At 40.7% G+C, this 26522-nt stretch overlaps 1 protein-coding gene across 6 annotated transcripts in view; it reads left to right on the forward strand.

The window, feature by feature from the left end:
* The window catches only part of Jade3 (jade family PHD finger 3), a 162843-nt gene that overhangs the window by 55952 nt on the left and 80369 nt on the right, over positions 1-26522 (forward strand). For all 6 annotated transcript variants that reach the window (XM_045140863.1, XM_045140864.1, XM_045140865.1 and 3 more), the window contains 2 exons: positions 14336-14392; positions 15209-15288. In XM_045140863.1, the coding sequence (XP_044996798.1) occupies positions 14336-14392; positions 15209-15288 (137 nt within the window). The remainder of the gene's footprint in view (positions 1-14335; positions 14393-15208; positions 15289-26522) is intronic.

Below are 26522 nucleotides of genomic sequence, written 5' to 3' on the forward strand. Positions count from 1 at the left end.
GTAGGAGGATCACTGGGAGTTCAAGGCCAGCCTGAGACTACAAAGTTCCAGTCTGGGCTAGCGTGAAACCTTACTTCAGAAAAACCAAAACAATAAAAATTTGTTTTGGTTCACAGTCTGAAGATACAGTCCCATCATGGTAGAGGTGGCATGTTGGCAGGTCAGAAGGTGGCTAAGTCACATTGTATTGGCATTCACAAAGAAGAGAAATGAATGCTGGTAGTCGGTGTGCTTTCTCCCTTATTTTTTTTTCCTTTTTATTCAATCTTTAACCCACAAACTGGTACTGTTCACATTCATGGTAGGTCTTACTTCCTCAGTTAAGCCTCTGGAAACACCCTCACAGACATTCCCAGAAGTATGTGTTCTAGGTGATTTTAAATTCAATCAAGTTGACAGTGAGGATAACCTACCATACTAGTATAAACTCCACAGTTAATATTTGATTTATTTACTTATTAGAGAGAGAGAGAGAGATAATGAGAATGCATGCACCAGAGCCTCCAGCCACTGCAAATGAACTCCAGATGCATTTGCCACCTGTGTATCTGACTTACATGGGTAATGGGGAATCAAACCTGTTTGCTTAGGTTTTGTAGGCATGCACCTTAACTGCTAAGCCATATCTCCAGACCTAAACTCAGAAGTTAAAAGGCAGGTTTTTTTTTGTGTATAATAAATTATTCCTAGGCTGAGCAGTTAAAGGCACTTGCTACCAAAGCATGCCATCCTAGGTTCGATTCCCCAGTGCCCACATAAATGCAGATGCACAAAGTGTACACATCTGGGGTTTGTTTGCAGTGGCAAGAGTCCCTGCCATACCAATACACACAAACATGCACTCGCTCCCCCTTTCTCTGTTTACAAATAAATAATTTTTAAATTTTTTTAAGTTTATGTATTTGTGAGCAGAGAGAAAGAGAGAAGAGAGACACAGAGAGAATGGGCACACCAGGGCCTCTAGCCACTGCAAATAAACTCCAAATGCATGTGCCCCTTGTATATCTAGCTTGCGTGGGTCCTGGGAATTGAACTTGGGTCCTTTGGCTTCGCAGGCAAATGCTAAACCATCTCCCCAGTGCCTAAATAAAATATTTTTAAAAGAAATCATGCTGGCATATGCATGGTGGCACATGTCTTTACCCAGCACTCAGGTAGCAGGTGGAGGCAGGAGGATCTCTGAGTTTCAGGCCAGCCTGGGACTAGAAAGTGAGTTTCAGATCAGCCTGGGCTAGAGTGAGACCCTGCCTCAAAAAAAAAAAAAAAAAAAAAAAAAAAAGAATTCTTTTCTTTATTTAGAGCTGCTTTTGCAGTCAGGTTCCTATTGCTGGTAGAAATCACCCAACCAGAGCAGCTTGTGAGAAACAAAAGAGGCTTATTTTGGTTTAAAGGCTTGAGGGGGTAGCTCCATGATGGCAGGGGAAAATGATGGCATGAGCAGACGGTGGACATCACCCTCTTGTCAACATCAGGTGGACAATAGGAACAGGAGAGTGTGATAAACACTGGCATGGGGAAACTGTCTATAAGACCCATAAGCTCACCCCCAATAATACACTGCCTCCAGGAGACTTTAATTTCCAGTTACAATCAGCTAAGAAGACTAGCATTCAGAATACCTAAGTTTATGGGGAAAAACTGAATCAAAACACCACAGCTGCCAAGATAGGAGAATGGATTACCTTTTAGGTTCCCTGTCATTGGAGTGGTCAAGTAAAATTTAGATGTTTTTTGATCAATTGTCTATAAAGATGTTAGTGGATACCTTTGGGGGTTTGAGGCCTGTGTTCAATTCCCAATAACTTTCCTAATGCTATTTTAAGTATTATAAACAAATGAGTTATTCTGTGGACCTTCTTTTTCCTGGCAGCTCTATAGAGATTTGTTGACTCACTGGACCAAGTTGACTTATTTGCCTTTGATCTTGAAGGATGAAATGAGACTTCTGAATTTCAAATAAGAAAATGTTGAAACTTGGAGTTCAGAATAGTTTTATCATGATTAACAGTCTGCCATGCTCTGGACTCCCAAGTACTTTTGACAGAGTAGTCACTTTCTATAGCAAAAATGAGTATTTCAAAATCTTGAGAGTTTTGAATTACCCATATTTTTGTAAAACACTGACATAATTAAAATTGAACTGGAAGGACAGAAGACTGAATACAAAAGAGAAAACCTGCTTTCCTTTTCTTTGCATATTCTTATTTGCATCTTTTAAGGTTATATAGAATTTTTTCTAAGGCCAGTGAAAGACAATTAGCTTTCATCCTTGCTCTTTACTCTTCATCTTCAATATTTTAGTGATCACTTCCAATAGCATTTCAAAACGTTCACGAATGCAGGATGTGGGCTAGAGAGATGGCTTAGCAGTTAAGGTGCTTGCCTGGGAAGCCAAGGACCCATATTCGATCTCTCTCCAGATCCGTGTAAGTCAGACGCACAAAGGTGAGGTAAGCACAAGGTCACACATGCCCACTAGGTGGCACAAGTTTCTTAAGTTTGATTTCAGTGGCTGAGGCCCTGGCACACCAATTCTCTTTTCTTTCTCTTGCACTCTCTAAAAAAATTGTTTAAAAAAAAGAATGTAGACTGTGCCAGGCATGGTGGTACAAGCTTTTAATCCCAGCACTTGGGAGACAGTGGTAGGAGGATTTCTGTGAGTTTGAGGCCACTCTTAGAGTACATAGTGAATTCCAGATCAGCCTGGGCTAGAGTGAGACCTTATCAGCACTTGGGAGGCTGAGGCAGCAGAATTGCCATGTATTCAAGACCACCCTAGGTTAGAGAGTAAGTTGTAGACAAGGCTGGACCACAGTGAGACCCTGTCTCAAGCCAAAAGGGAAAAAAATCAGGGGTAAATTTCCCATTTTGTCTCAATGACTCAGGTATTTACTATGTATCCAAATCTGGTTTTCTTAGAGTAATGGGATATTAACAACATAAATGATTAAACTAAACTAATTTAGGGAGGCCACATTTTTCCTTTTTATTATTTGTTCTTTTTTTCTAAAAATTTTTAGTTCACTTATTTATTTGAGAGTTAGAGAATGGGTGTGTCAGGGCCTCTAGCCACTCCAGACACATATGCTGCCTTGTGCATCTGGCTTACATGGATCCTGGGGAATCGATCCTGGGCCCTTTGCCTTTGCAGGCAAGTGTCTTAACCACTAAGCCATCTCTCCAGTCCTTATTATTTATTCTTATTAAAATAAGTAACTTTATTTTAAAAAGTTTTTTTAATTTACATAATCTCTGATCTCTAGCAAAGTGGAAAACACAAGGGCAAGTCCAAGGATATTCCTGCTTTTTACTTTTGGGGCCAGTTGTCCTAAACTTCCTCAGGCCCCTCTGAAGAGTAACCCTAACTGCCATTAGGGAATTGGGGTGATGACTGATCTGGCTTCTTCAAGCTGAGTGGGGTCATTGGGTGTGCAGTTGGGAAACTTCTCCAGTGGGACTATCTGAGGAACCCTGAAAGTGCATTGGTGGAGTACAGGAAGATAGTCCTGGAAGAAAATATTTGGGAGAAAAAATTAAAGCAAGGAGTTAAGGGGAAGTGGGCACACAGCGAACTGGAGGTCTTTAGGGTTCCAATTCTTGTAGACTTTTAGGCCTTGGAAAGTGATTGAGAGAACCCAGGTAGAAGGAGTTAGATTGTCTTGGGGCCATCTGAGTGTGTAAATGAGCAGAGATAAAACAGCAATTGAATATATAAGGTACAAAAATTAACAGAGTACCTATAAGGGTTATGTTAGATATAATATTTTTCCATCATGAACGACCTGAGATCCACTCCCACAACTGTTCACTGAATGGCACAGTAGTGTCTGACACAATATGAATCTGTCTGTGTCTGTAGGTTTTGTAAAGCAGATGATCCATTAGCATAGTTATTAGGAAATGTATGTCTGTCTGTCTATCTGTGAACCATACCTCTCTTGGTGGTAGTAAGGATGTCTAAAGCCCTGTAATTTTGTATCATTGCATTGAACCTCACAATTAAGAAGGGAAATTTCCTTAGCTATGTCATTCAACACCTTTGGGTATGTTTAATGAAATTATGTGTGCCAGATGACATCTTCTAAGCCAATAGATGGAATAAAAACAAACTAAATGATCATACTAATGAAAAATGCTCCTAGCCCATAGGTGTTTTAATACAGGTACATTTTAAGGTTTTCACTTGTGCTTATAACGTTATGGCACACAGGACAGGATTTTACCTGTGTTTAATTTAAGATGAATTTAGATTAAGTCTATGTCCCTACATGAAAATTTTGTAGCATCTTGAAGAGCATGGAAACAGATGAGAACCCTTATGTTTAGGCATGGTGTTAACCATCTTTCTTAAGGGGCTATTAAGAGAAACCACACCTAATTGATTCATCCCATTATAAACTGACAGAGAGACATGCTCATTGGTATAATCTAGCGTCGAAGACTTAACCATACTATCTGTTGCAGTCCGGTTCGCATTGCTGGTAGAAATCACCCAACCAAGAGCAGCTTCTGGGAAAAAGAGATTTATTTTGGCTTACAGGCTCGAGGGGAAGCTCCACGATGGCAGGGAAAAACGATGGCATGAGCAGAGGGTGGACATCACCCCCTGGCCAACGTAAGGTGGAACACGGCAACAGGAGGGTGTGCCAGACACTGGCATGGGGAAACTGGCTATAAAGCCCATGAGCCCGCACCCAACAATACACTCCCTCCAGGAGGCATTAATTCCCAAATATCCATCAGCTGGGGAGCTAGCATTCAGAACACCTAAGTTTATGGGGGACACCTGAATCAAACCACCACACTATCGTTAGAAATCTACAGAGAAGCCAGGCGTGGTGGCACACGCCTTTAATCCCAGCACTCAGGAGGCAGGGGTAGGAGGATTGCCATGACTTCCAGGCCACCCTGAGACTCCATAGTGAATTCCAGGTCAGCCTGGGCTAGAGCAAGACCCTCTCAAAAAACCAAAAAAAAAAAAAAATCTATAGAGAGCCCAGAGTAGTGGTACATACCTTTAACCCCAGTAGTTGGGAGGCAGAGGTAGGCAGATCACCATGAGTGAGTTCAAGGCTACCCTGAGACAACATAGTGAATTTCCGGTCAGCCTGAGCTAGTTGAGAGACCCTACCTTGGAAAACAAACAAAAAAAAGACAAAAGAAATCTACAGAGATCAAATAAATAAATAAATAAAATAGAAATCTACAGAGAAACATCCTTAGCAGATAGAATTAAACACTTTTAGCATTCATATTGTAAGGTTTTTTTTGTTCATTTTTATTTATTTATATGAGAGTGACAGAGAGAAAGAGGCAGATAGAGAGAGTGAGATTGAGAATGGGCGCGCCAGGGCTTCCAGCCACTGCAAACGAACTCCAGATGCGTGCGCCCTCTTGTGCATCTGGCTAACGTGGGTCCTGGGGAATCGAGCCTTGAACCAGGGTCCTTAGGCTTCACAGGCAAGCACTTAACCGCTAAGCCATCTCCAGCCCCATATTGTAAGTTTTTATATTTCCCCTTTTGGAAAGCTCCTCTGTGTCCCTGTTCATTTCTGGTAGGCTTAATAGACTATCTGTATAATATTTGAGGTATACCTTTATTTTCTGGTTATATGTTTCTCAGAGTGTTTAAGGCCAAGCAGGTATCCAAAATTTAATCAAAGATGTAATTTTGTAGGTCAATAATGGCTCTTTTCACAGGATACTCTATAGATCTGGGAGGAGCACTATGGCTTCTTCAGTATTGGTTTTATCCATTAGGAGGAATCAGGGCCATGCTTACCAAGTGGTCTTCCTTCTTGGGAAGCCTAGAAGATCAATTTTCCTTTGTTGTAATTCCCACTTTTTTTTTTGCAGATTGTATAATTTTTTTTTTTCCCTGGGTCTCCATGTCCTCCCTAATCAGAAAGACAGACGACTTACCAGACAGCCAATGCAAGACACATTAGCCATGTCCCATTACCTCCTGTGGCCTAGGAGCAGGGGCCAAAATACTGGCCTTTTTTTTTTTTTTTTTAGCTCAGACGACTCCAGTTGGCTTTGGCTTCATGTGGTTATTAAAACACTAAGAAAGGAAGTTGCACCAACCTTGAAGGATGTTAACAAATGTAACAGGGGTTGGAGAGATGGCTTAGTGGTTAAGGCATTTGCCTGCAAAGTCAAAGGATCCCGGTTTGATTCCCCAGGACCCAGGTAAGCCTGATGCACAAGGGGGCACATGCACCTGGAGTTCATTTGCAGTGGCTGGAAGCTCTGGTGCACCCTTTCTCTCTTTCCCTCCCACTCAAGTAAATAAATAAATACATTTTTAAAAAGTAACAAAAGACTAAAGTCTTTCTGTCTAATATCTTAAGTTTAGTTGTCCTGTGACAGTATAGGCCATATCTGAAGCATCAAAAGCAACTTGTCTTATCCTTTTAAGTATCTAACAGCTGTAAGTATACTGGCAAATCTAAATCAGTTGATTTGACATAAAATTGTATGTCAGGAAAAGATGACAAGACAGTATAAAATCTTGATATCTGTGTTTCAAAACATACTGATTACCCAGGGAAGTTTGGAAACAGAACATTGGACAGCTAGAAACCATTTTGGGGGAGAGGGGTTAGTAGAGTTAGTATGGTTACACTCTACCCGAGGTTGACCTTGAAATCACTCTAGTTCCAGGTTGGCCTCGAACTCACAGCAAACCTTCCACCTTTGCCTCGCAAGTGCTAGGATTAAAGGCACCCGCCACCATGCCTGGCTCAGATGAATATCACTTGAGCCTGAGGCTATATCCTGGAGCAGGGAATATAGCTTGGGGGTTATAAGCAGATGATCTTGAAAAGCCAGAAGTGAGACAATTACTTTAGTAATACCTTCACAAAAACTATTTGAACATACATAATAGAGCCAAACGTGGTCATTGTTGAACCAAGACAGTTTGACTTTAATATAACCCTTGACAAATCTGTTGGAAGAGAGAAAACACTGCCCAACAAACAATATTTTGAGCTTAATTTTGAATCACCATTAATGTGATGCATATTATAAACACTTTGATTAACATAAAGATATTTTATATTTTATCATTTTTGTTACTCATAAAATAGATGAAGCTTCAATCAGATATCTAATAGTTTGTTTAAATTACATAAATAACAGTTTTTAGCATTACATGTTGTGTTTAACTCACTTTGACCCAGGAATTGAGAATTGTAGTTCCTCAAAACTTGAGAAAGCACACAGGTTATCAGAAGATGGGAGACTTCCTTATCTCTTGTTGCAGTCAGGTTGGCATTGCTGGCAGAAAACACTGACTAAGAGCAGTTTGTGGGGGAAAAAAGTTGGCTTATGGATTTGAGGGGAAGTTCCATGATGGCAGGGATAAGCAGAGGCTGGACATCACCTCCTCACCAATATCAGGTGGACAACAGCAACAGGAGAGTGTGCCAAACCCTAGCAAGGGGAAACTGGCCATAATACCCATAAGGCCACCCCTAACAATACACTACCTTCAGAAGGCTTTTATTTCCAAATTGCCATCAGCTGGAGACCTAGAATTCAGAACACCTAAGTTTATGGGGGACACCTGAATCAAACCACCACATTCTGCCCCTGGCCCCCATAAACTGATAACCATCCATGATATAAAATGTAATGTATTCAGTCAAACTTTAAAAGTCCCCATAGTTTTTATCAGTCCTAATGATGTTCAAACCCCGTAGTCCAAGATCTTTTAACTGAGCTACAATACATACATACATACGTGTATATGTGTATGTGTGTATGTGTTTTATATATATATATATATACATACATACATACATATATATATATATACATACATACATACATACATACATACACACACACACACATACATACATACATAATACATACACACAGAATAAACACACTGCAAAAGATGGCATTGGGCATAGCAAAGAAATATTCAACCAATACAAGGTTTAGACAGGGCAAACATCAAACTCTATAGCTCCAAATCCAACAACTCTAATCCGTGACAAGTCTCCAAGTCTGATAATTTTAACCAGCAACAAGACTCTGGAGTTCCAATTCCACCCCTCCAGCTAGGCTGCTCACAGTCCTGGGAAACTTCATCTGGAGCCAGCAGCTTTCCTTAGCAGCCATCTCATGGTCCCAGTGTCTCCACTGGGTCTCCATTGCAACCCATGGTCCATCCTCATGGCTTCATTGTGTCTCCATGCAGGCATCTAGCAAACCTGCTTCACACTGCCCATGGCCGTTTCCAAAACACAGGCCACATTGAAAATTCAATGACCCTCTCTTTCCTGCATTTCTTTTACTACTCAATACCAGGCAGGGTGCCAGTTTGTTAATCCATGGGGGAATAAAGCAGACTTTGAAGAACAGGACACTCCTTGAGCATATTCAGGCCCCTTCAAAAGAGTCTACATTCTTTCCTGTTGCCCCAATGTAAGTCAATTGGCCCAATCTCGAAGGTTGTAATCTCTCATATAATTGCAGCTGAACAGGGAGAAGTTTCAGCCCATAGATTTCTTTCTGTGCCATATCCCTCTGCTCATACCAGTCCATTTCTTTTTTCTTTTCTTTTCTTTTTTTTTTTTTGGTTTTCTAAGGTAGGGAGGGTCTCTAGCTCAGGCTGACCTGGAATTCACTATGTATTCTCAGGGTGGCCTCGATCTCTTGGCGATCCTCCTACCTCTGTCTCCCGAGTGCTGGGATTAAAGGCGTGCACCACCACGCCCGACCACACCAGTCCATTTCTACGCAGTGCAACTTTGCACAAATTCTCAGGACACAGGCATAACAGCAAGCCTCTCACACAAACTGCTTCTAACCCAGTCCAGGCAAAGCGCTTTCTCACCCTCATAAACCAGACCTCACAGTCCATAGTTCTTACTGCATCCAGGTCTTTCAACTGACCCGAATAATCCATCAAGCTGTACTTACACACTGAAAGGTGTCCCTTAAACCAAGATTCAGAATTCATCCACATACCTCTTGAAAATCAGCTGCCAAAAGCCAGAGGCACACAGTTAGGTTTCTCATAGCAATGACCACATTCCTTGGTACCAACTTTACTGTTGCAGAAAGGTTCACATTGGTGGCAGAAAACACCAACCACAGCTTTTGGGGAAAAAATGGTTTACTTTGGCTTATTATGTGGACAACAGCAATAGGAGAGTGTGTCAAACACTGGAAAGGGGCAGCTAGCTATAGCACCCATAAATCTGCCTCCAACAATACACTGCCTCCAGGAGCCTGTAATTCCCAAATATCCATCAGCTGTGGATCTAGCATTAAGAACACCTAAGTTTATGAAGTTAGATTTATTTATTTTATAAAACTTAAGTTATCACCAATTGATTAAACATTTTGAAAACAATTTGTATAACTGTCACCATGAACAAAACAACATTTAGTGAATTGAATTTTAGACTTTATGACATGTTAATTTGAGACTTTAAAAAAATATATCCTATGAAATACATTTTAAAAGCATAGATTTGCTAATACTGTTAAAACTTGAAAACTGCCTTGGAGATAATTTCTACCAGTGGACCTAACACACCTGGAACTGGTTTTATCAAAAAGCAACTAAAGCAGAATAGTGTCTTCACATCTGTTTTAAGATATTATGTGAAGCCAGGCATGATGGCGCATGCCTTTAATCCCAGCACTGGGGAAACAGAGGTAGGAGGAGGCCACCCTGGGACTACATAGTGAATTCCAGGTCAGCGTAGGCTAGAGTGAGACCCTACCTCGAAAAAACAACAACAACAACAAAAAAGGTATTATATGTAGCCTCAGGGATTAAGAGAGTTTTTTTTCAGGGCTGGAGAGATGGCTTAGCAGTTAAGGTGCTTGCCTACGAAGCCTAAGGACTGATGTTGGACTCTCCAGGTCTCATGTAAGTCATTCACACAAGGTGGCACATATATGTCTGCAGTTCAAGTGCAGTAGCTAGAGGTGCACCAATTCTCTCATTAAAAAATTACAAGTAAAAAAAAAAACAGAGGCTTTGTCATTGTTTGGATGCAGGCTGACTTTGAACTCCAGATCCTGTCATTTCTACCTCTCAAGTGTTGGGATTAAAAGTGTGAGCCACCACACCTAGTAGGATCCTATTATTCCTATAATCCCCTAAAAATGCCTGTTGCTGGAATTAAAGGTATGAGTCAACACACCCAATAGAATCTTTTGATTCCCAATAATCTTAGCATCTTGAAGTTCTTTCCTTTATAAAACATGAATTATAAACTCAGCAATGATAAATCTAAATTCTATTTGTGATACCATGTAATGAATTAATATTACCTGTTCACATATTGTTAAATTATAAAGTTCTTTTTAATATTTTTATTTTTATTTATTTAATTGAGAAAGAGAGAAAGAATAGGCATGCCAGGGTCTCTAGCAATTGCAAATGAACTCCAGATGCATGTGCCACTATGTGCATCTGGGTTATGTGGCTGCTGGAGAATTGAACTTGAGTCCTTAGGCTTTGCAGGCAAGCCCCTTAACCACTAAGCCATCTCTCCAGCCCTTAAATCATAAAATTCTACCTTGCTGTAAACCATTGTTAGGTGCATTTTTTTGTTGTTGTTGTTGTTGTTTTGTTTTGGTTTTGGGGGGGTGTTGTTTTTTCGGTTTTTTGAAGTACATTCTCACTCTATCCCAGGCTGACCTGGAATTCACTATGTAGTCCCAGGGTGGCCTTGAACTCATGGCAGCCCTCCTACCTCTGCCTCCTGAGTGCTGGGATTAAAGGCATGTGCCAACACGCCCATCCTTATTGTTATTTTTATGTTCCTTTATTCATCTCACAAGTCTGGAAACTATATTCTAACAAAGTTTTAGAGAACCTAGATAAGAGAGAAAATACAGGAAGAACCAAAACCATATGCTGCTTGTCATGTCCCCTTCCTTGTCATAGAGGCAACTGGCCATTTTATCTGAGAAGAAGGTGTGGATAACACATGGTCTAAACTGCTTGGGGTCTGAGTGGGTGGGGCAGCCCATTTCTCAGAATACAGCTTACCATGAATTTAAGTAGCATACACAGTGTACATTACAGTGAGGTAAATGTAGAAAAAGTGAGACTCAAAAATTTCAGTGTGTCAACCCTGATTTTAAAGTCTCAATAGCCTAGTGTGAATCTTCAGTTAGTTAGGAAAGCAAGGCCCTGGGGGCTCCAAGGTTATCTATCCCTCATTCAGAGTTCAGGATATGTGATCTCTTGGCAGCCAAGAGTGCTGAGGTGGCATAACATTTTTATATAGTAAGGAAGTCTGCACAAAAGCACTTTCTAGATCATACTAGGATACAGTCTAGGGAAGCCTATGTTTAGAAACTATGGATTTATACTTTTACTGATGAGACTCCAGATTTAAGCCTTCTTGGCTCCTGTCGTGGTGTTTATAGAATTAAGTCCTTACCAGTGTGTCTGCCAAAAAGATGCAGCTATGCTGTCTAGGAACTATGGACTTATACTCTTACCAATGGAACCCTAAATGCCATAGGGGTATATGGAATTAAGTCCTTACCAATGGGTTCCCCAACAAGGTTCATGACTACCCATCTATAAAGAAAAGATGATACACTGGAATGTCTCCCAAATCTCTTTTGTCATTTGCTCCAGAGTGTCCTCTAGAGCCCCCTTTATATTTCTCCCTGTGTGCAGCCACAAGGAGAAAACAGGCCTTTGTATTTTTTCACCCATTATCAATATGGTCTGTGATGCCCTGTATCCTTGACCTCCTTATAATGGTTACAAATAAGGGGGCCATGTCTGGATTTGGGCCACTCTCTACCATTGAGACTCCATACTAATTCCTACAATCTAGATGACTTTTTTGTAAGGCCTATGACTGATCACTTAACCACTAAAAAGCAGTATTGGGGAAAAAAAAAAAAAAACCTCTAGAATAAATATTGAGACCTATAACAGAAAAGTAAAATAGCTCCTAATAACTACATGAGGCAGGGAGAGTCAACACCTTTGTGGACTGAGCTCCTAATACCTCTTTTTGAAAACAAACATTTGACTCCTTCACTCATTGATGTAGATAGGATGAAAGCGTGATAACACATAAGGTGAATTCCACATAAAAAAGTCTGTCAAGGACTGGAGAAATGGATTAGTGGTTAAGGTGCTTGCCTATGAAGCCTAAAGACCCAGGTTCAATTCTCCAGTGCCCACATAAACCAGATGCACAAAGTGGCGCATGCATCTGGAGTTTGTTTACAATGGCTTAAGGCCCTGACACCCCCATACTCCCTGTATCTGCCTTTCTCTCTCTTTCTCTCTTTTTTAAACTTTATTTTTGACAGCTTTATTATATTTATTATATTAAATATATATTATATTATATTAAATATATTATATTTATTATATTATAGACAATAAACCATGGTGATTCCCTCCCCGCCCCACTTTCCCTTTGCAACTCCATTCGCCATCATGTTCCCTCCCCTTCTCAGTCAGTCTCTCTTTTATTTTGATGTCATCATCTTTTCCTCCTGTTAGGATGATCTTGTGTAGGTGGCAGGCACTGTGAGGTCATGGATATCCAGGCCATTTTTGTGTCTGGAAAAGTACATTGTAAGCAGTCCTACCCTTCCTTTGGCTCTTACATTCTTTCCACCACCTCTTCCGCAACCGACCCTGAGTCTTGGAAGGTGTGATATAGATGTTTCAGTGTTGAACAGTCCTCTGTCACTTCATCTCAGCACTATGGTGCCTTCTGAGTCATCCCAAGGTCACCACCATCTGAAAAGAGAAGGTTCTCTAACCAAAAATGAGAGTAGCATTAATACATGGGTATGAACATCAAGAGAAGTGTTTACTGGACAGTTTGATGAGCATAGTATATACATTTAGCCAGACAGCAGCAGATGTTACACCCCTAGGGCTCATGACTTCCCCCATCCTAGGTTTTAAGTATCAGGCATGTATTCCCTCCTGTGCAGCAGGCCTCCAGTCCAATTAGAACATGGTTGACTTCCCCCATAACAGATATGCTACTGTTGCACCTGTTGGCCCGTTTGGCTGGCCAAATTTAAGGCTTGCAGTGTCCACTGTTGTTTATCTCCACTGGTGATTTCTCTCCCATGGAACTGCATGCAGCATAGCTTTTTCCAGCTTTCTGTCAGCTTGCCTACATGGAGAAGATTTTCAGCTCAGCTCCAGCAGGATTTCTCAGTGACCTTGCAGCCCAAGTTTGTGGAGTCTTCAGCAATATCTTTCTCTCTCATAAATAAATAACTTTTAAATGTATCTGTTTGAATTAGGAAAACCATATTGTAATTTACTACATTTAATCTAGAGAAAATAAAACTGTTTGCAGGTTAAACATCTAAGAAAAGGCAAATAAAAATGCCACCCCATACCATGGCTCACAGCACTGCAGGGTCTGGGTGCCACGTAAAGTCCCCCTGCCACTGTGCAGGTCTGTCCACCTGTACCCCTGCAGTGAGATGACCTTGAGGCTTTGGCACCTAAGTGTGCCATAGTCACCCCTGGCTCCTGTGGCACCTAAGGTGGCCCAGAGGCTTGGCAGGAAGGCATAGGCTCAGGCCTGAGCCAAGCCCCTAAGCTCCGATGCTGCTGAATAGCCCATCTCCCTCATCTCAAGAGTTAAATCTTGCCAAGTGTTGCTGAGGGTCTCACGCATTCAGGAGAGCAAAGGAGGTGCAGAACACTCAAAAGGTCATTCCCTGCTTCCTTCCCAGTTTATCTTGGCCTGTACTGACCCCTGAGTCCATAGTGATAGCCACAGAACCCAGAAGAGCCCCAAAAGCCAGCATAGCAATCCCAGGCAGAATGTGAATTTCTCTTACACTAGCATTGGGAATTAGCATTTAGAAAGCATGGTAAGAGAAAACAGAGAAATGCCCAGTTTCCAAGAGGAACAGAGTTGTAGAGAAGATACTGAGTTTCCTGGCCAAATGCACCAATATTAAAAGGGAATTTGAGGGTTCCTTGTTGATATACCAATATGCCAATGCACTAATAAATTCAGGACACCCTGGATTCTTGTTTTATGAATTTAAGAAATTAAAATCCATAGACCGGGGGTATGGTTTAGAGAAATGTTATTAGATTAAGAGAAGGAAAGTAGAGAAGTATAAGAGAGCTCCTATCATGATGGAGGCAAAAGGGAGTAAAGCCCCTTTGTTGGATTTTTTTTTTTTTTGAGGCAAGGTGATGCTGTATAGCCCAGGCTATTTTCAGAATTCATAGCAGTCCTCCTGCCTCAATCTCCCAATATGGGACAGTATTGACTGCCACCTAGGACAAGTGTTTGTTGGCTATTTCACTTGGTGTTGTTCTCTTTCCCAGAATGCTGCAAGATGAAACGTCGTAGTGCCCCCAGCAGCAGCGAGAGTTCAGATGAATGTGAGTAGAACCAGCTAATAGCTGGTAAACTTTGTATCTATGTTGTTTGAGGATCTCGTCTCTGATTTGAGAATAAGGCATGCCATGCTTCTTCCTGTGGTGGCACACACCTTTAATCCCAGCACTCGGGAGGCAGAGGTAGGAGGATCGCCATGAGTTTGAGGCCACCCTGAGAATGTAGAGTGAATTCCAGGTCAGCCTGGGCTACAGGAAGACCCAACCTCGAAAAACCAAAAAATTATATATATATAGAGAGAGAGGGGGGGAGAGAGAGAGAAATAGGGAGAGGGAGAGGGAGAAATTAAGTGGCACAGTTAGTTTTGGTTTGGTGCTTACTTTTCATTGAACTGAACAATAAAAGGCAAATCTACTCACTAATGCGTTAATAGAACTTCTTTAGAAAGGAAGAACAGGGTTTGATAGCACAAACTGTAGGCACCGGTTCTTACTGTAGTTAAGATATGACTAGTAAAAAGAAAAAAAAAAAAAGATATGACTAAGTGTTTGGCTGTGGGTCAGTCATTTGTTAAAGGCCAGATACCTTTTCTCAAAGTGGAATATTGAATTAGGTGATTCTAAAATATCATGAAGTTTGCCAGGTTGAATCTTCCTAACCATTATTGATGCTTTTGTTCTCTGGGAAGACACCAGTGGTGTTAAGCTCCATTGGGAGGCTCTCTTGGGGACAGTTTAATGATTTTCTTCAGTAGTATGTTATCTCTGTGGTCTCCTTCGCCATATATTTGGCACTTCTATTGACATTTAGTTACATTAGTGGGTGATATCATTCAGAATGTTTAAAATTATCTTTTTCAGGTCCTTCCACTTCCTTTACTTCTAATCCAATGTATAGGAAGAAGTCAAAATTCCCGAAAGAACATAAGAAATCTGCTGAGGTGAGATCAGATATTCATTCAATTTTTACACTTAAAACATAGCTACCTCTTGCGAGCATACTTAAAATACTCAGAATCTGAAAATACGTTAAGTAAAATATATGCCAGTGGATAGGCTTATTTTCTGATGGATGTGTTTATTTTCGAAAACCAATTCCATTTTCTTCCCCCTTTAAGAAAATAGTAACCAGAAAGAAAGAAAGAAAATGGTAACCTTCAAAAATCCCTGACTTTAGAATAGACCTCCTATAGTCAAGAAGTCAAGAGGGCCAGACTTAGGGAACTAGGAAAGATTGAGAGATCTTGTAGCCTATGGTTAATAAGAGCTACATTAGCAGGTAGAAGATAGCAGTGGGAAACTTTGAAGATTACTATTTGGCTGGAGAGAGGGGTCAGCAGTTAAGGTGTTTGCCTGCAAAGCCTAATGACCCAGGCTTAGTTCTCTAGTACCCACATAAAAAAGCCAGATGCACAAAATGGCACGTGCATCTGGAGTTTGCAGTGGCTGGAAACCCTAATGTACATATTCTCTCTCCCTCCTCCTTTCTCCTGTCCTTTCTCCCAACCCTGGAAATAAATATTACTATTGAGTATCCTGTAGAATTTTCCCCAGTCTATGTTAGTCTTATGATTAGACTATAGTTAAGGTTTTGGGAAGAATGCAGCAAAATTAAGTGTCCTTCATAGCACATTATTTAAGAGGCTTATCAATTGATTAGGGTAGTATTTATGAGAGTTCTCCTTTATAAACTTAATATTCTTTTCTTTTCTCTTTGTTCTTTGAAAGCAAGGCACTGTTATGCTCAAATCTAGGGATAATGTTAGAGATTAAGCTTCACTTCTTGAAAGAGTCAGTTTACATATATTATTTGATCATATTCTGTAAAGATTTATATCTTTTCTTTGAAATTGAAAAGGTATATATAATTATATCAGTGTAGGATTATATATATGTACTTTATACTCTAGGTTTTTAAGACGTGCTGGATATTGAACCAGACCCTTTCACATGCTAGACAAGCACTCTACCTTTGAGCTACATTTCAGCCCTACATTATGCTTTAGGTTGTTATCCAGTACTGCTTAATTTATTATGTTGTTGCAGTTGTTCCACATATCAGTAAAATCACCTTTTTTCTCTTCAATTGCATTTATTTCAGTTGTCATTTATGCTATTTTTCCTTAATTTGGGTTATAATTTTCTGGATTTTTGAGGTGGGTACTTCATTTATTAATTAGCGTTTTTTTTTTTTTCCTTCCTCTTTCTTCCTTCTTCCTTTTCTTCTCCAAACCCAGAAAGTAGCTTTTTTTTTTTTTTTTTTTTTTTTTGAGGTAATGTCTCGCTCTAGCCCAGGCTGACCTGGAATTCACTCTGTAGTCTCAGGGTGGCCTCGAACTCATGGTGCTACTCTCCTACCTCTGCCTCCCGAGTGCTGGGACTAAAGGTGTGCGCCACTATGCCTGGCTAGTTTAGACCCTACCTTGAAAAACCAAACAAACAAACAAAAAAGAAAATAGTCTTTAAAACAATATTTTTGCTTATTTATTTTCAAGCAAAAAGAGAATGAATGAATGAACAAATAAATGCACCAGGACCTCTAGCCTGGCTTACATTTATATGGGTACTGGGGATTTATACCTGGGCCATTAGGCTTTGCAGGCAAGTACCTTAACCGTTGAGCCATCTCTCCAGCCCTCAGAAAATAGTCTTTTAATTTCAGTTCTTTAAGTATTTGTTGAGGGTTGTTTTATATCGGAGGAGCTAGGGACATCTGCTGTTGACATGCCCACAAAGTCACTTCTTTGCCTATGCATCAGGCCCTGTAACCACAGACTTATCAAGTAGTTTCTGCTTAGTGACCTTATTCACCTGAGAGCCATCTTGGCAGCTTCTCAGGTGCACAGTCAACATCCTGCTCTAGAGACTTGAAAAATAGTTTATCTTGGTGATTGTCCCATGGACATTTGACAGGAATGTGTGTTTTTGCTATTGTTAGGTCCTGTTGGTTAATTGTGTTCTTCTGTATCCTTACTGGTGTTCCACCTACTAGCTTTATTAGTTGTTTGGAGAGTGCTATAGAAATTTCTAGCTGTAATTATGGATTTGTCTTTTTTTACCTCCCATTTCTATCAGCTTTGCCTCATGTGTTTTGAATCTCTGTTATTAGAGTAATGTGTTAGGAGGCTCTAGAGAGACAAATTTGTAGAATGTATATATATTATAAAGAGAATTTATTAGATTGGCTGACATGATATAGGGTGGATAGTCCAAGAGTGGCAGGCTAGAAAGCCTGAGAACCTGGTCCTGCTTAGTCTATGAAGCTAAATGCCTCAGCAATCCCAATGTTGTACTGACGACCTGGAGGATTCCTAGATAGCTGCTGGTTCATATTAGAAGGCTGAAGAAACTGGGTTTTGATGTGTGTGAAGAGTGGCAGAAACGTAATAGATAAACTCACTAATAAGTATCAGGGGTAGCCAGGCAAAAAAGAATTTTTTTTTTTCCTGGAACCTCTTTAATATATAGGCTGCCACTGGAAAGGCTGCCCAATATAAGGAAAGGTCATCCCCCTTCCCTTAATTCTTCCTGAAAAACACCCTTACAGACTTGCCCAAGTAGTATGTCTCTTTTCTTAGTTTCTGATCTGATCAAATTGACAATAGAAATTAACCATCACAGATGCATATTTAGAATTTCTCTGTGTGCTTAAAAATTTGACCTTTTTATCATGATGTGATGCCTCCCCCCCCCCAGGTGGGGTCTCACTCTAGCCCAGTCTGACCTGTAATTCACTCTAGTTTCAAGCTGGCCTCGAAATCACAATGATCCTCCTACCTCAGCCTTCCAAGTGATTAAAGGCATGTGATACCTTGCCTGGCAATTTGTGGATTTGTTTTCATTCATGTTTGCATGGTAGTTTTTTTCTTTACATTAAAAAAATACTTTCATTTCTTTGCAAGCAGAAAGAGAGGGAAGAGGTGAGGGAGAGAAAGGGCATGTCAGGGTCTCCAGCTGCTGCAAATGAACTCCAGATGCATGTGCCACTTTGTGTATCTGGCTTTATGTGGGTAGTAGGGAATCAAACCATTAGGCCTTGCAGGCAAGCACCTTAACTGCTAAGCCATTTCTCTAGCCCTTTTCTTTATATTTAATATAACTTTTTAAAATCACTTGGATGGTCTGTTATTTTGTTTTAAATTCCCTCTGTTGTCTATTTTCTGTCTTCCTATGGGTGATTTGAATGGTTTTTTGTTGTTGTTTATTTTTATTATTTGAGAAAGTGAGAGAGAGAGGTAGATAGAGAGACACTGAGTATGCCAGGCCCTACAGCTGCTGCAAATGAACTCCAGGCGCATGCGCCCCCTTGTGCATCTGGCTTACGTGGGGACTGGTGAATTGAACCTGGAATCTTAGGCTTTGCAGGCAAGTGCCTTAACCACTAAACCATCTCTCCAGCCCTATTTAAATTTTTTTTTCACAGTTATATATCTTGAAGTAATGCCAAGAACAACCTCTAAAATTTATACAAAGACATATACTCAAAATTATTATCTTTCTTCAGACACCTGTTTAGTTTTGAGTTGGCCTTTCTCTTCTGGCTTATTTCTTTAACAGGTTCCCAAAAGTTGGTACTTTGTTGTTTGTTTTGACTTTTTAATCTTATAAAGAGAGAGATTTTCATTTTTCTGAATCTATACAGACGAAATGAAACCAGAAGTCTTAGATCTTACTTTTTTACTAGAAGTTGGTCATTGAAGTACAAAATCTTTTTCATTGTGACATAATTGGCTGCATTAGTAGGTATATATTTTCTTTGATATTTTGTGCATCAAGGATATTCCTACACACATCTTTCCTGGATTTGTCAACTAGAGCAGAGTTTAGTAGGGATGTATAAATACCACATATGGTTCATAGGCTTTATGTACCTTTGAAAATTATATACAAAGTTTTTAAAATGTGTTCTTACATCAGTGTTTTTCCTAAGCTAATAACCTTCATCTCTCTTTCCAAAGAACCCATACTTTCTCCCCCCCCTTTTAAAATATATATTTTATTTATTTATTTATTTGAGAGAGAGAGGGAGAGAAAGGGCACACCAGGGCCTCTAGCCACTGCAAACGAACTCCAGATGTGTGCGCTCCCTTGTGCATCTGGCTTATGTGGGTCCTGGAGAGTCAAACTGGGATGCTTTGGCTTTGCAGGCAAATGCCTTAACTGCTAAGCCATCTCTCCAGCCCCTTTTTCCATTTTTTTTGAGACAGGGTCTCAACTAGGGAGCTCAGGCTAGGCTCAAACTGGTTATGTAATCTATGCCAGCTTCAAGCACACTACTATGCTCCTATCTTAAACTCCTGAGTGCTGGGATTATAGGTGTGTGCTACCACACAGGCCTAAAGACCCATACACTTTTGTTTTTTGAGGCAGACCTAACAGACTGGCCTTTTTTCTAATGAGGGAGAGGGGGGGGGCGGGGATTGGCATGCCAGGGCCTCCAGCCACTATAGTTGAACCACAAACACGTATGTCCCCCTGTGTGCATGTGCGACTTCATGTGCTTGTGTCACCTTGTGCGTCTGGCTTACTTGGGATCTGGGGAGCAAACATGAGTCCTTAGGCTTCACAGGCAAGCACCTTAACTGCTAAGTCATCTTTCCAGCCCCCATATGCGTTTTAGTGAGCATACAATATAATGACAGTTTCACACATACAGATCTTATACTTTGCTCACAATCACCACCCCATTACATTCTCTAGTTCTATCCTATGCCCTCTTCTCCCAATAGTTTCCCTTCAACTTTCATGTCATATATCATTTAAGTCCAGATTTTCCACATATAAAAGAAGACATGGGATATTTGTCTGGCTTGTTTGGCTTAACATTATGATCTTTAGTTCCATCATCCATTTTCCTGCAAATGACACAATTTTTGAGAGTGTGAATGTAGTAGTAGTATATGTAGAGTGATGTGGTGGTGTATAGTTGTATGCACCTGTGTGTGGAGATTCCTGTGTCCCATGCACGTGCATGTGGAGGCCAGAGGAGAACATTGAATGTCTCACATTTTTTGCTCATCTGTGTTTCATTGAGCTGGAGTTTCTCACTGATTCTGGAGCTGGCAGTTTTCAGGAGCTCCCCCAGCAAGTCTTCTGTCTCCACTTCCTATAAGGCTTGTGTTACAGGCATGCATGACCACACACAGTTGTTTATGTACTTGCTGGGGAACTGATCTTTGGGTGAATCAGGCCCCCATGCTTGTGTAACCAAAGAAGCCCTCTTACCTGCTAAGCCTTCTTGACAGCTGAACACATCTCCTCAACAAACGATACAATTGTGTTCTTATTTATAGACAAATAAAACTCCATTGCATATACATACCACATTTTCTTTGTCTGTTCATCCATTAGTGACACCTAGGCTGATTCTGTATCTTAGCTGTTGTAAGTAGTCCTATAGTATACATATGTGTACAGTTATCACTGTAGTATGCCAACTTTGATTTTCTTGGATATATACCAAAAAGTGGTATAGCTGGACAACATGGTAGTTCTTTTTTTTATCTTTAGTTTTCCAAGATTAGTTTTGCAGGCTGGAGAGATGGCTTAGTGGTTAAATGCTTGCCTGTGAAGCCTAAGGACCCCAGTTCGAGGCTTATTCCCCAGTACCCACATTAGCCAGATGCACAAGGTGGCACATACATCTGGAGTTCATTTGCAGTGGTTAGAGGCCCTGATATGCCCATTCTCACTCTCTGTCTCTGCATATTTCTATGTCTGCCTGCCATTCTCAAATAAATAAATAAATAAATAAAAATAAATTTAAAAAATTTAAAGAAAAAAAAAGATTGGTTCTTGCTCTGGCCCAGGCTGACCTAGAATTCATTATGTAGACTCAGGGTGGCCTTGAACTCAAGGTGATCCACCTGCCCCAGCTTCCCAAGTGCTAGGATTAAAGGTGAATGCCGCCATGCCCAACTTATTTTTGTTTATTGAGGAGCCTCCATACAGATTTCCATAGTGGCTGTACTAGTTTACATTCCCACCAATAGTGTATAAGAGTTCCCTTCTTCCCACCCTGACCCCCACATCTTTACCAGTTTTTGTTCTTTTCTTTTAAAAACTATTTGTATTTGTTTATTCATAAAGCAAAGAGAGAAGGGCTGGAGAGATGGCTTAGCAGTTAAGGCGCTTGTCTGTGAAGCTTAAGGACCGAGGTTTGCTTTTCCAGGACCCACGTAAGCCCGATGCACAAGGTGTGACCCATGCATCTGGAGTTCGTTTGCAGTGGCTGGAGGCCCTGGCGCACCCATTCTCTCCATCTCTGTCTCTCTCCCTCTCTCTCCTCTCCCTCTCCCTGTCTGCAAAATAAATAAATAAATATTTTAAAGCATATAGAGAAGGGCTAGAGAGATAGCTCAGCAATTAAGGCACTTGCCTAAAAGCAGATAGAGGAGAGAGAGAGAATGGGTGTGTCAGGGCCTCTAGTTGAATTCTAGATGCATGCACGCCCTGTGCATCCAGCTTTATGTGGGTACTGGGAAATCCAGCCTAGATTGTTAGGCTTTGGAGGCAAATGCCTTAGCCACTGGCCATCTCTCCAGCCCAGCTTTTGTTCTTTTTTTTAAATTTTGTTTATTTGAGAGAGAGGAAGAAGCAGAGGGAAAGAGAGAATAGGCATGCCAGGACCTCCAGCCACTGCAAATGAACTCCAGATGCGTGCACCCCCTTGTATATCTGGCTTATGTGGGTCCTGGAGAATCAAACGAGGTCCTTAGGCTTTGCAGGAATGCCTTAACTGCTAAGCCATTTCTCCAGCCTGTTCTTTTCTTCATGATAAACATTTGGACTAAAGTAAGATAGATTCTGAGTGTAGTTTTTACTTGCAGTTCTCTGATGGCTAAGAATTTTGAGCATTTTTAATATATTTATTGGTCATGTATACTTCTGAAAACTGTTTCATGTGCCTATTCATGATTGGATAAATTGTTTTGTTTTTAGGGTTTTGAGACAGGCCTTGCTACATAGCCGGGGCTGCTTTGAACTCAAAATCCTCTTGCCTCAGCCTTCTGAGGCCTGGGATTACAGGTGTACGCCACTACACCCAGCCTAAGGGCACATCTTTTGTTTGCTTATTTATTTATTTATTTTGGGGGGCGGGTTGGAGGTAGGGTCTCCCTCTAGCCCAGGCTGACCTGGAATTGTGCACTTGCATCACCTTGTGCATCTGGCTTACAAGGAATTTGGATAGTCAAACTTGGGCCTTTAGGCTCTGTAGGCAAGCACCTTAACCATTAAGAATCTTTCCAGACCCAGAGAACATATTCTTTAGTAGAGCCTATTTATATCATCTTGTTGTATTTCTAGTAAATTCTGCTATTTCATTTTCAGACTTATGGCAGATAAAAAACACTAAACTACAAATGCACATGTATTGTATTGCACAAAAAGGGATATTGAGAGAAGGGAGGATAATTTTCACAGTAAACCTTAAATGTCATATCTTAGGTGAAATTGCCCTGAATCTTCAAGTCAGTTGATTATCCCCCACCCCCTTCTCCATTATTAGGGTACCTGTTGTATCTGTATTGTTTGGTATGATGCAAGGGGAATAATCCAGTTTATCCAAGCAACCTAAAAGCATATTACTTTGTAGTTGTTGATGTTCCCATTGGTTTCAGCTCAGCCATACCCATCAAAAATATTCTATATATTCTTCTTGGCAGCAGCACCCTGGGCTGCTCCCGCCGCTGCCCCATCCTGCCCAGGGCAGCAGCCCGAGGCGAGGCCCCACCTCTAGCCCCTGGCACGTCCCCACACAATGCCCGCAGTAGTGCTGCTATGCTCTCTGCTGTGGTCTCCCGGCTGTGTCTGGCTGCATGCACCAGTTACTTTGTGATCCATGGGACCATCCGTGGGGTTGCTCATGACACAGCTACAAGAGTTGACCATCATCGTGGTGGCCACCCATGTCTTCCGCCAGACACTATCGCTGTTCCTGGAGGGGAGCTTGGAGGGTCATGGCCAGGCCAGGCCTCTGTTTGTACCCTGCTATGCTGTGGCATTCATCCTGGCCCAGGCTCTTTCCTCTTCATGGGTTGGAGTCACTTTGGTGAAGCCTGGATGGGCTGTGCTCCCCACTTCCAGGAGGTCAGTCATGTCTATACAGCTGCCTAAACTGCCCACCTCAATCCATGTGAGATAGTACTAGACTGAGGGCTCTAAGAGCAAACCCCAGTTGAACTTTCCCCTGGGGTCAGGTGCTGGAGAAGGGCGGTGAGAATGTAGTGATCCAGATGGCATCTTAATGTCCATTGCTAGGATACTCAATAAGAACATGGGTCACACCAGTTTAAAAAAAAAAGTATTCTGTTTATTTTTCTTAAGAAACTTGAGCTGGTCGTGGTGGTGCATGCCTTTAATCCCAGCACTTGGGAGGCAGAGGTAGGAGGATCACCATGAGTTCCAGGCCATCTTGAAACTACATCATGAATTCCAGGTTAGCCTGGACTTGAGTGAGACCCTACCTCAAAAATATAAACAAAAAAGAGAAGGAAACTTGAGATTTATTTAAAGTTGTTGAAAAATAGGGCTGGAGAGATAGATGGCTTAGTAGCTAAGGCACCTGCCTACAAAGCCTAAGGACCCTGGTTCAATTCCCCAGCACCCACTTAAGCCAGATGCACAAGGTGGTGCAAACATCTAGAATTAGATTGCAGTGGCTAGAGGCCCTGGCATACCAGTTCTCTTCCCCCTCATAAAAAAGTAGTTGAGCCGGATGTGGTGGCGCACACCTTTAATCCCAGCACACGGGAGGCAGAGGTAGGAGGATCATTATGAGTTCGAGGCCAGCCTGAGACTACATAGTGAGTTCCAGGTCAGCCTGAGCTAGAGTGAGACCCTACCTCCAAAAATAAAAAATTAAAAAAAAAACACAAAAAGTAGTTGAAAACTAATTTCATGATTTTTAAAGTTTTAAGTTATAAATTCATTAAGGTTTGATTTTAGAAAATTCAGTGTGGATACAATGTCTCGACAATACAGAGGGCCTTTGTTATAACAACAGTCTTTAGGAGTTTTAGACATGTTATTAATTGCTAGGATTTTTTTTCCTATTTCAAGTGATCTGTTCTTACCTTAAATTGTGTAATTAGGCCAGGCTTGGTGGCACACACCTTTAATCCCAGCCCTAGGAAGGCTGAGGTAGGAGGATATCTGTGAGTTAAAGCCAACCTGAAACTACATAGTAAATTTCAGATCAGCCTGGGTTAGAATGAGACCTTACCTCAAAAAAAATTGTGTTAAAATTGTGTTAAAAATTACAGTTCTACTTGATTAAATATAGTTGCCATGTTTGCAGCTTTTTTGGAGTGACAGACATATCAGTTTGTGGTCAGTTACATATATTTTCAGATTAAGATGAATGACTAAATTGATCAGTTTCTCTGCTTCACTGACATGAACCAAACAGTGTTCTCCTTTGTATCATACAGGAAATAAATGCTTTGGGTTTTCCTCTGAAAAATTACACATAAATGTTCAGACTTGCTGAGATTTTTTTTTAAAGTGCCCACTGAGAGATGTTAATGAAAGCAATAAAAGCCAGAGTTGTCCTTAAAGGGCACTTTCATTTTGTGGCTATAGTAGGTTAAGCATTGATGTTCTAATTGAATTCATAGTGAGGCCTCCTTTGTTTCTGTAAGCATCTCTGAGAGACCAGATGCACATACAGTGTTGGACTTGGCATAGCTTCTAGACTGTATGTTAGCCTGTGAATCCCCTCTTTGACCATAAATGAGCAGTTATCTGGTGAGTACAAAACCTTTTTGTTATAGGAACTTTTGGGGAAACCACCAGAGCATATAAAATAGGCACACAATTAAGAACTTGTAAAACTTCTCTACTTTATTACCTAAAAGGTCAGTGTCAACATTCAGATCCTTCATTCATAACCTTTAACATAACACATGACCATGTTGTATTTTATGAAATTTCTGTGTTGTTTGTGGCTTCTAGAAAGTTAATTTTATTGATAGTGCTCTTGCTTGGGAACCTTGACAGTTTTGAGCCACAATATGTACATGTTAGTTGTGTAGTTAACTCATGTATATCTCACTACATAAATAATTACTTTATGGACTAGATGCAAGATCTCAACTATATATCTCTTTTTGCTTTTAGAAGGAAAGCTGAGGCTATAATAATGATAACAAAATAGCTGCATCTAATATTCATTAGTAATTACATTGAGCCCAACATTGTTCTGTGCCCTTTACACAGATATACCTATTTAATCTTTAAAACAATCTCTGTAAGGTGTTATCATCCCCACCTTACAGAAGATTTTTTTTTAATTTTTATTTATTTATTTATTTGAGAGCGACAGACACAGAGAGAAAGACCATGTGCTGGGATGAAAGGGGTGACCCACCACACCCGGTTTCTTGTTTTTTTCTTTGAGGTTAAGGTCTCATTCTAGCCCAGGCTGACCTAGAATTCACTCTGTAGCCTCCGGCTGCCTTCAAACTTACAGCAATCCTCCTGCCTAGGCCTCCTGAGTGCTGGGATTAAAAGTGTGTGCCATCACACCTGCCTGGCCCATATTCCTGTCTTTAAAAATATTGAGCTGTTCAAACATCAATCTATAAAAACAAATATTCAGATAATTCCCCCTCCCCTTTCTCGTTATCATAAAAATGGATTTATTATAAAAATAACTTAGTTCTACTCTTGCCCTCACTCTCTCATGCCCTTCCGTGAGATGCAACACTAAGGATGACGCAGCATTGAGGTTCTTACCAGATTCGAGTGTCATGCTGTTAGAGCTCCCAGCTTCTAAAACCATGAGCCAAATAAATCTCTATACTATACAGCAAAAGACCACAAACTAACACACTATCTTCCCTGTGTTTGTTCTCCCCTGCAGTTATTTTTTTTCCCAATTTTGGTTTATCCTTTTACATGTTCTTTACGAAAATACATTGAAATATATTGTGAACATGTATGCCACAGTATATGCTATACTATTTATTTTCTTTATATTCATTTTTTAACTGTAAAATATCTTTCCTTATTGGAAGGTTCATGAGACCAGTGCAGTAAATGTATTTTGTATCACTTTGCAGATTATCTGTCTAAGTGCTCACCTTACATTCCCACCCCCTCTTTAGTGTATAATATCCTGGTTTATGCTTCACATATTTAACTTATATAGCAAGATAATTCAGACTTTTAT

Source organism: Jaculus jaculus, chromosome X, assembly GCF_020740685.1.
Source record: "Jaculus jaculus isolate mJacJac1 chromosome X, mJacJac1.mat.Y.cur, whole genome shotgun sequence".
Classification (NCBI taxonomy): Eukaryota; Metazoa; Chordata; class Mammalia; order Rodentia; family Dipodidae; genus Jaculus; species Jaculus jaculus.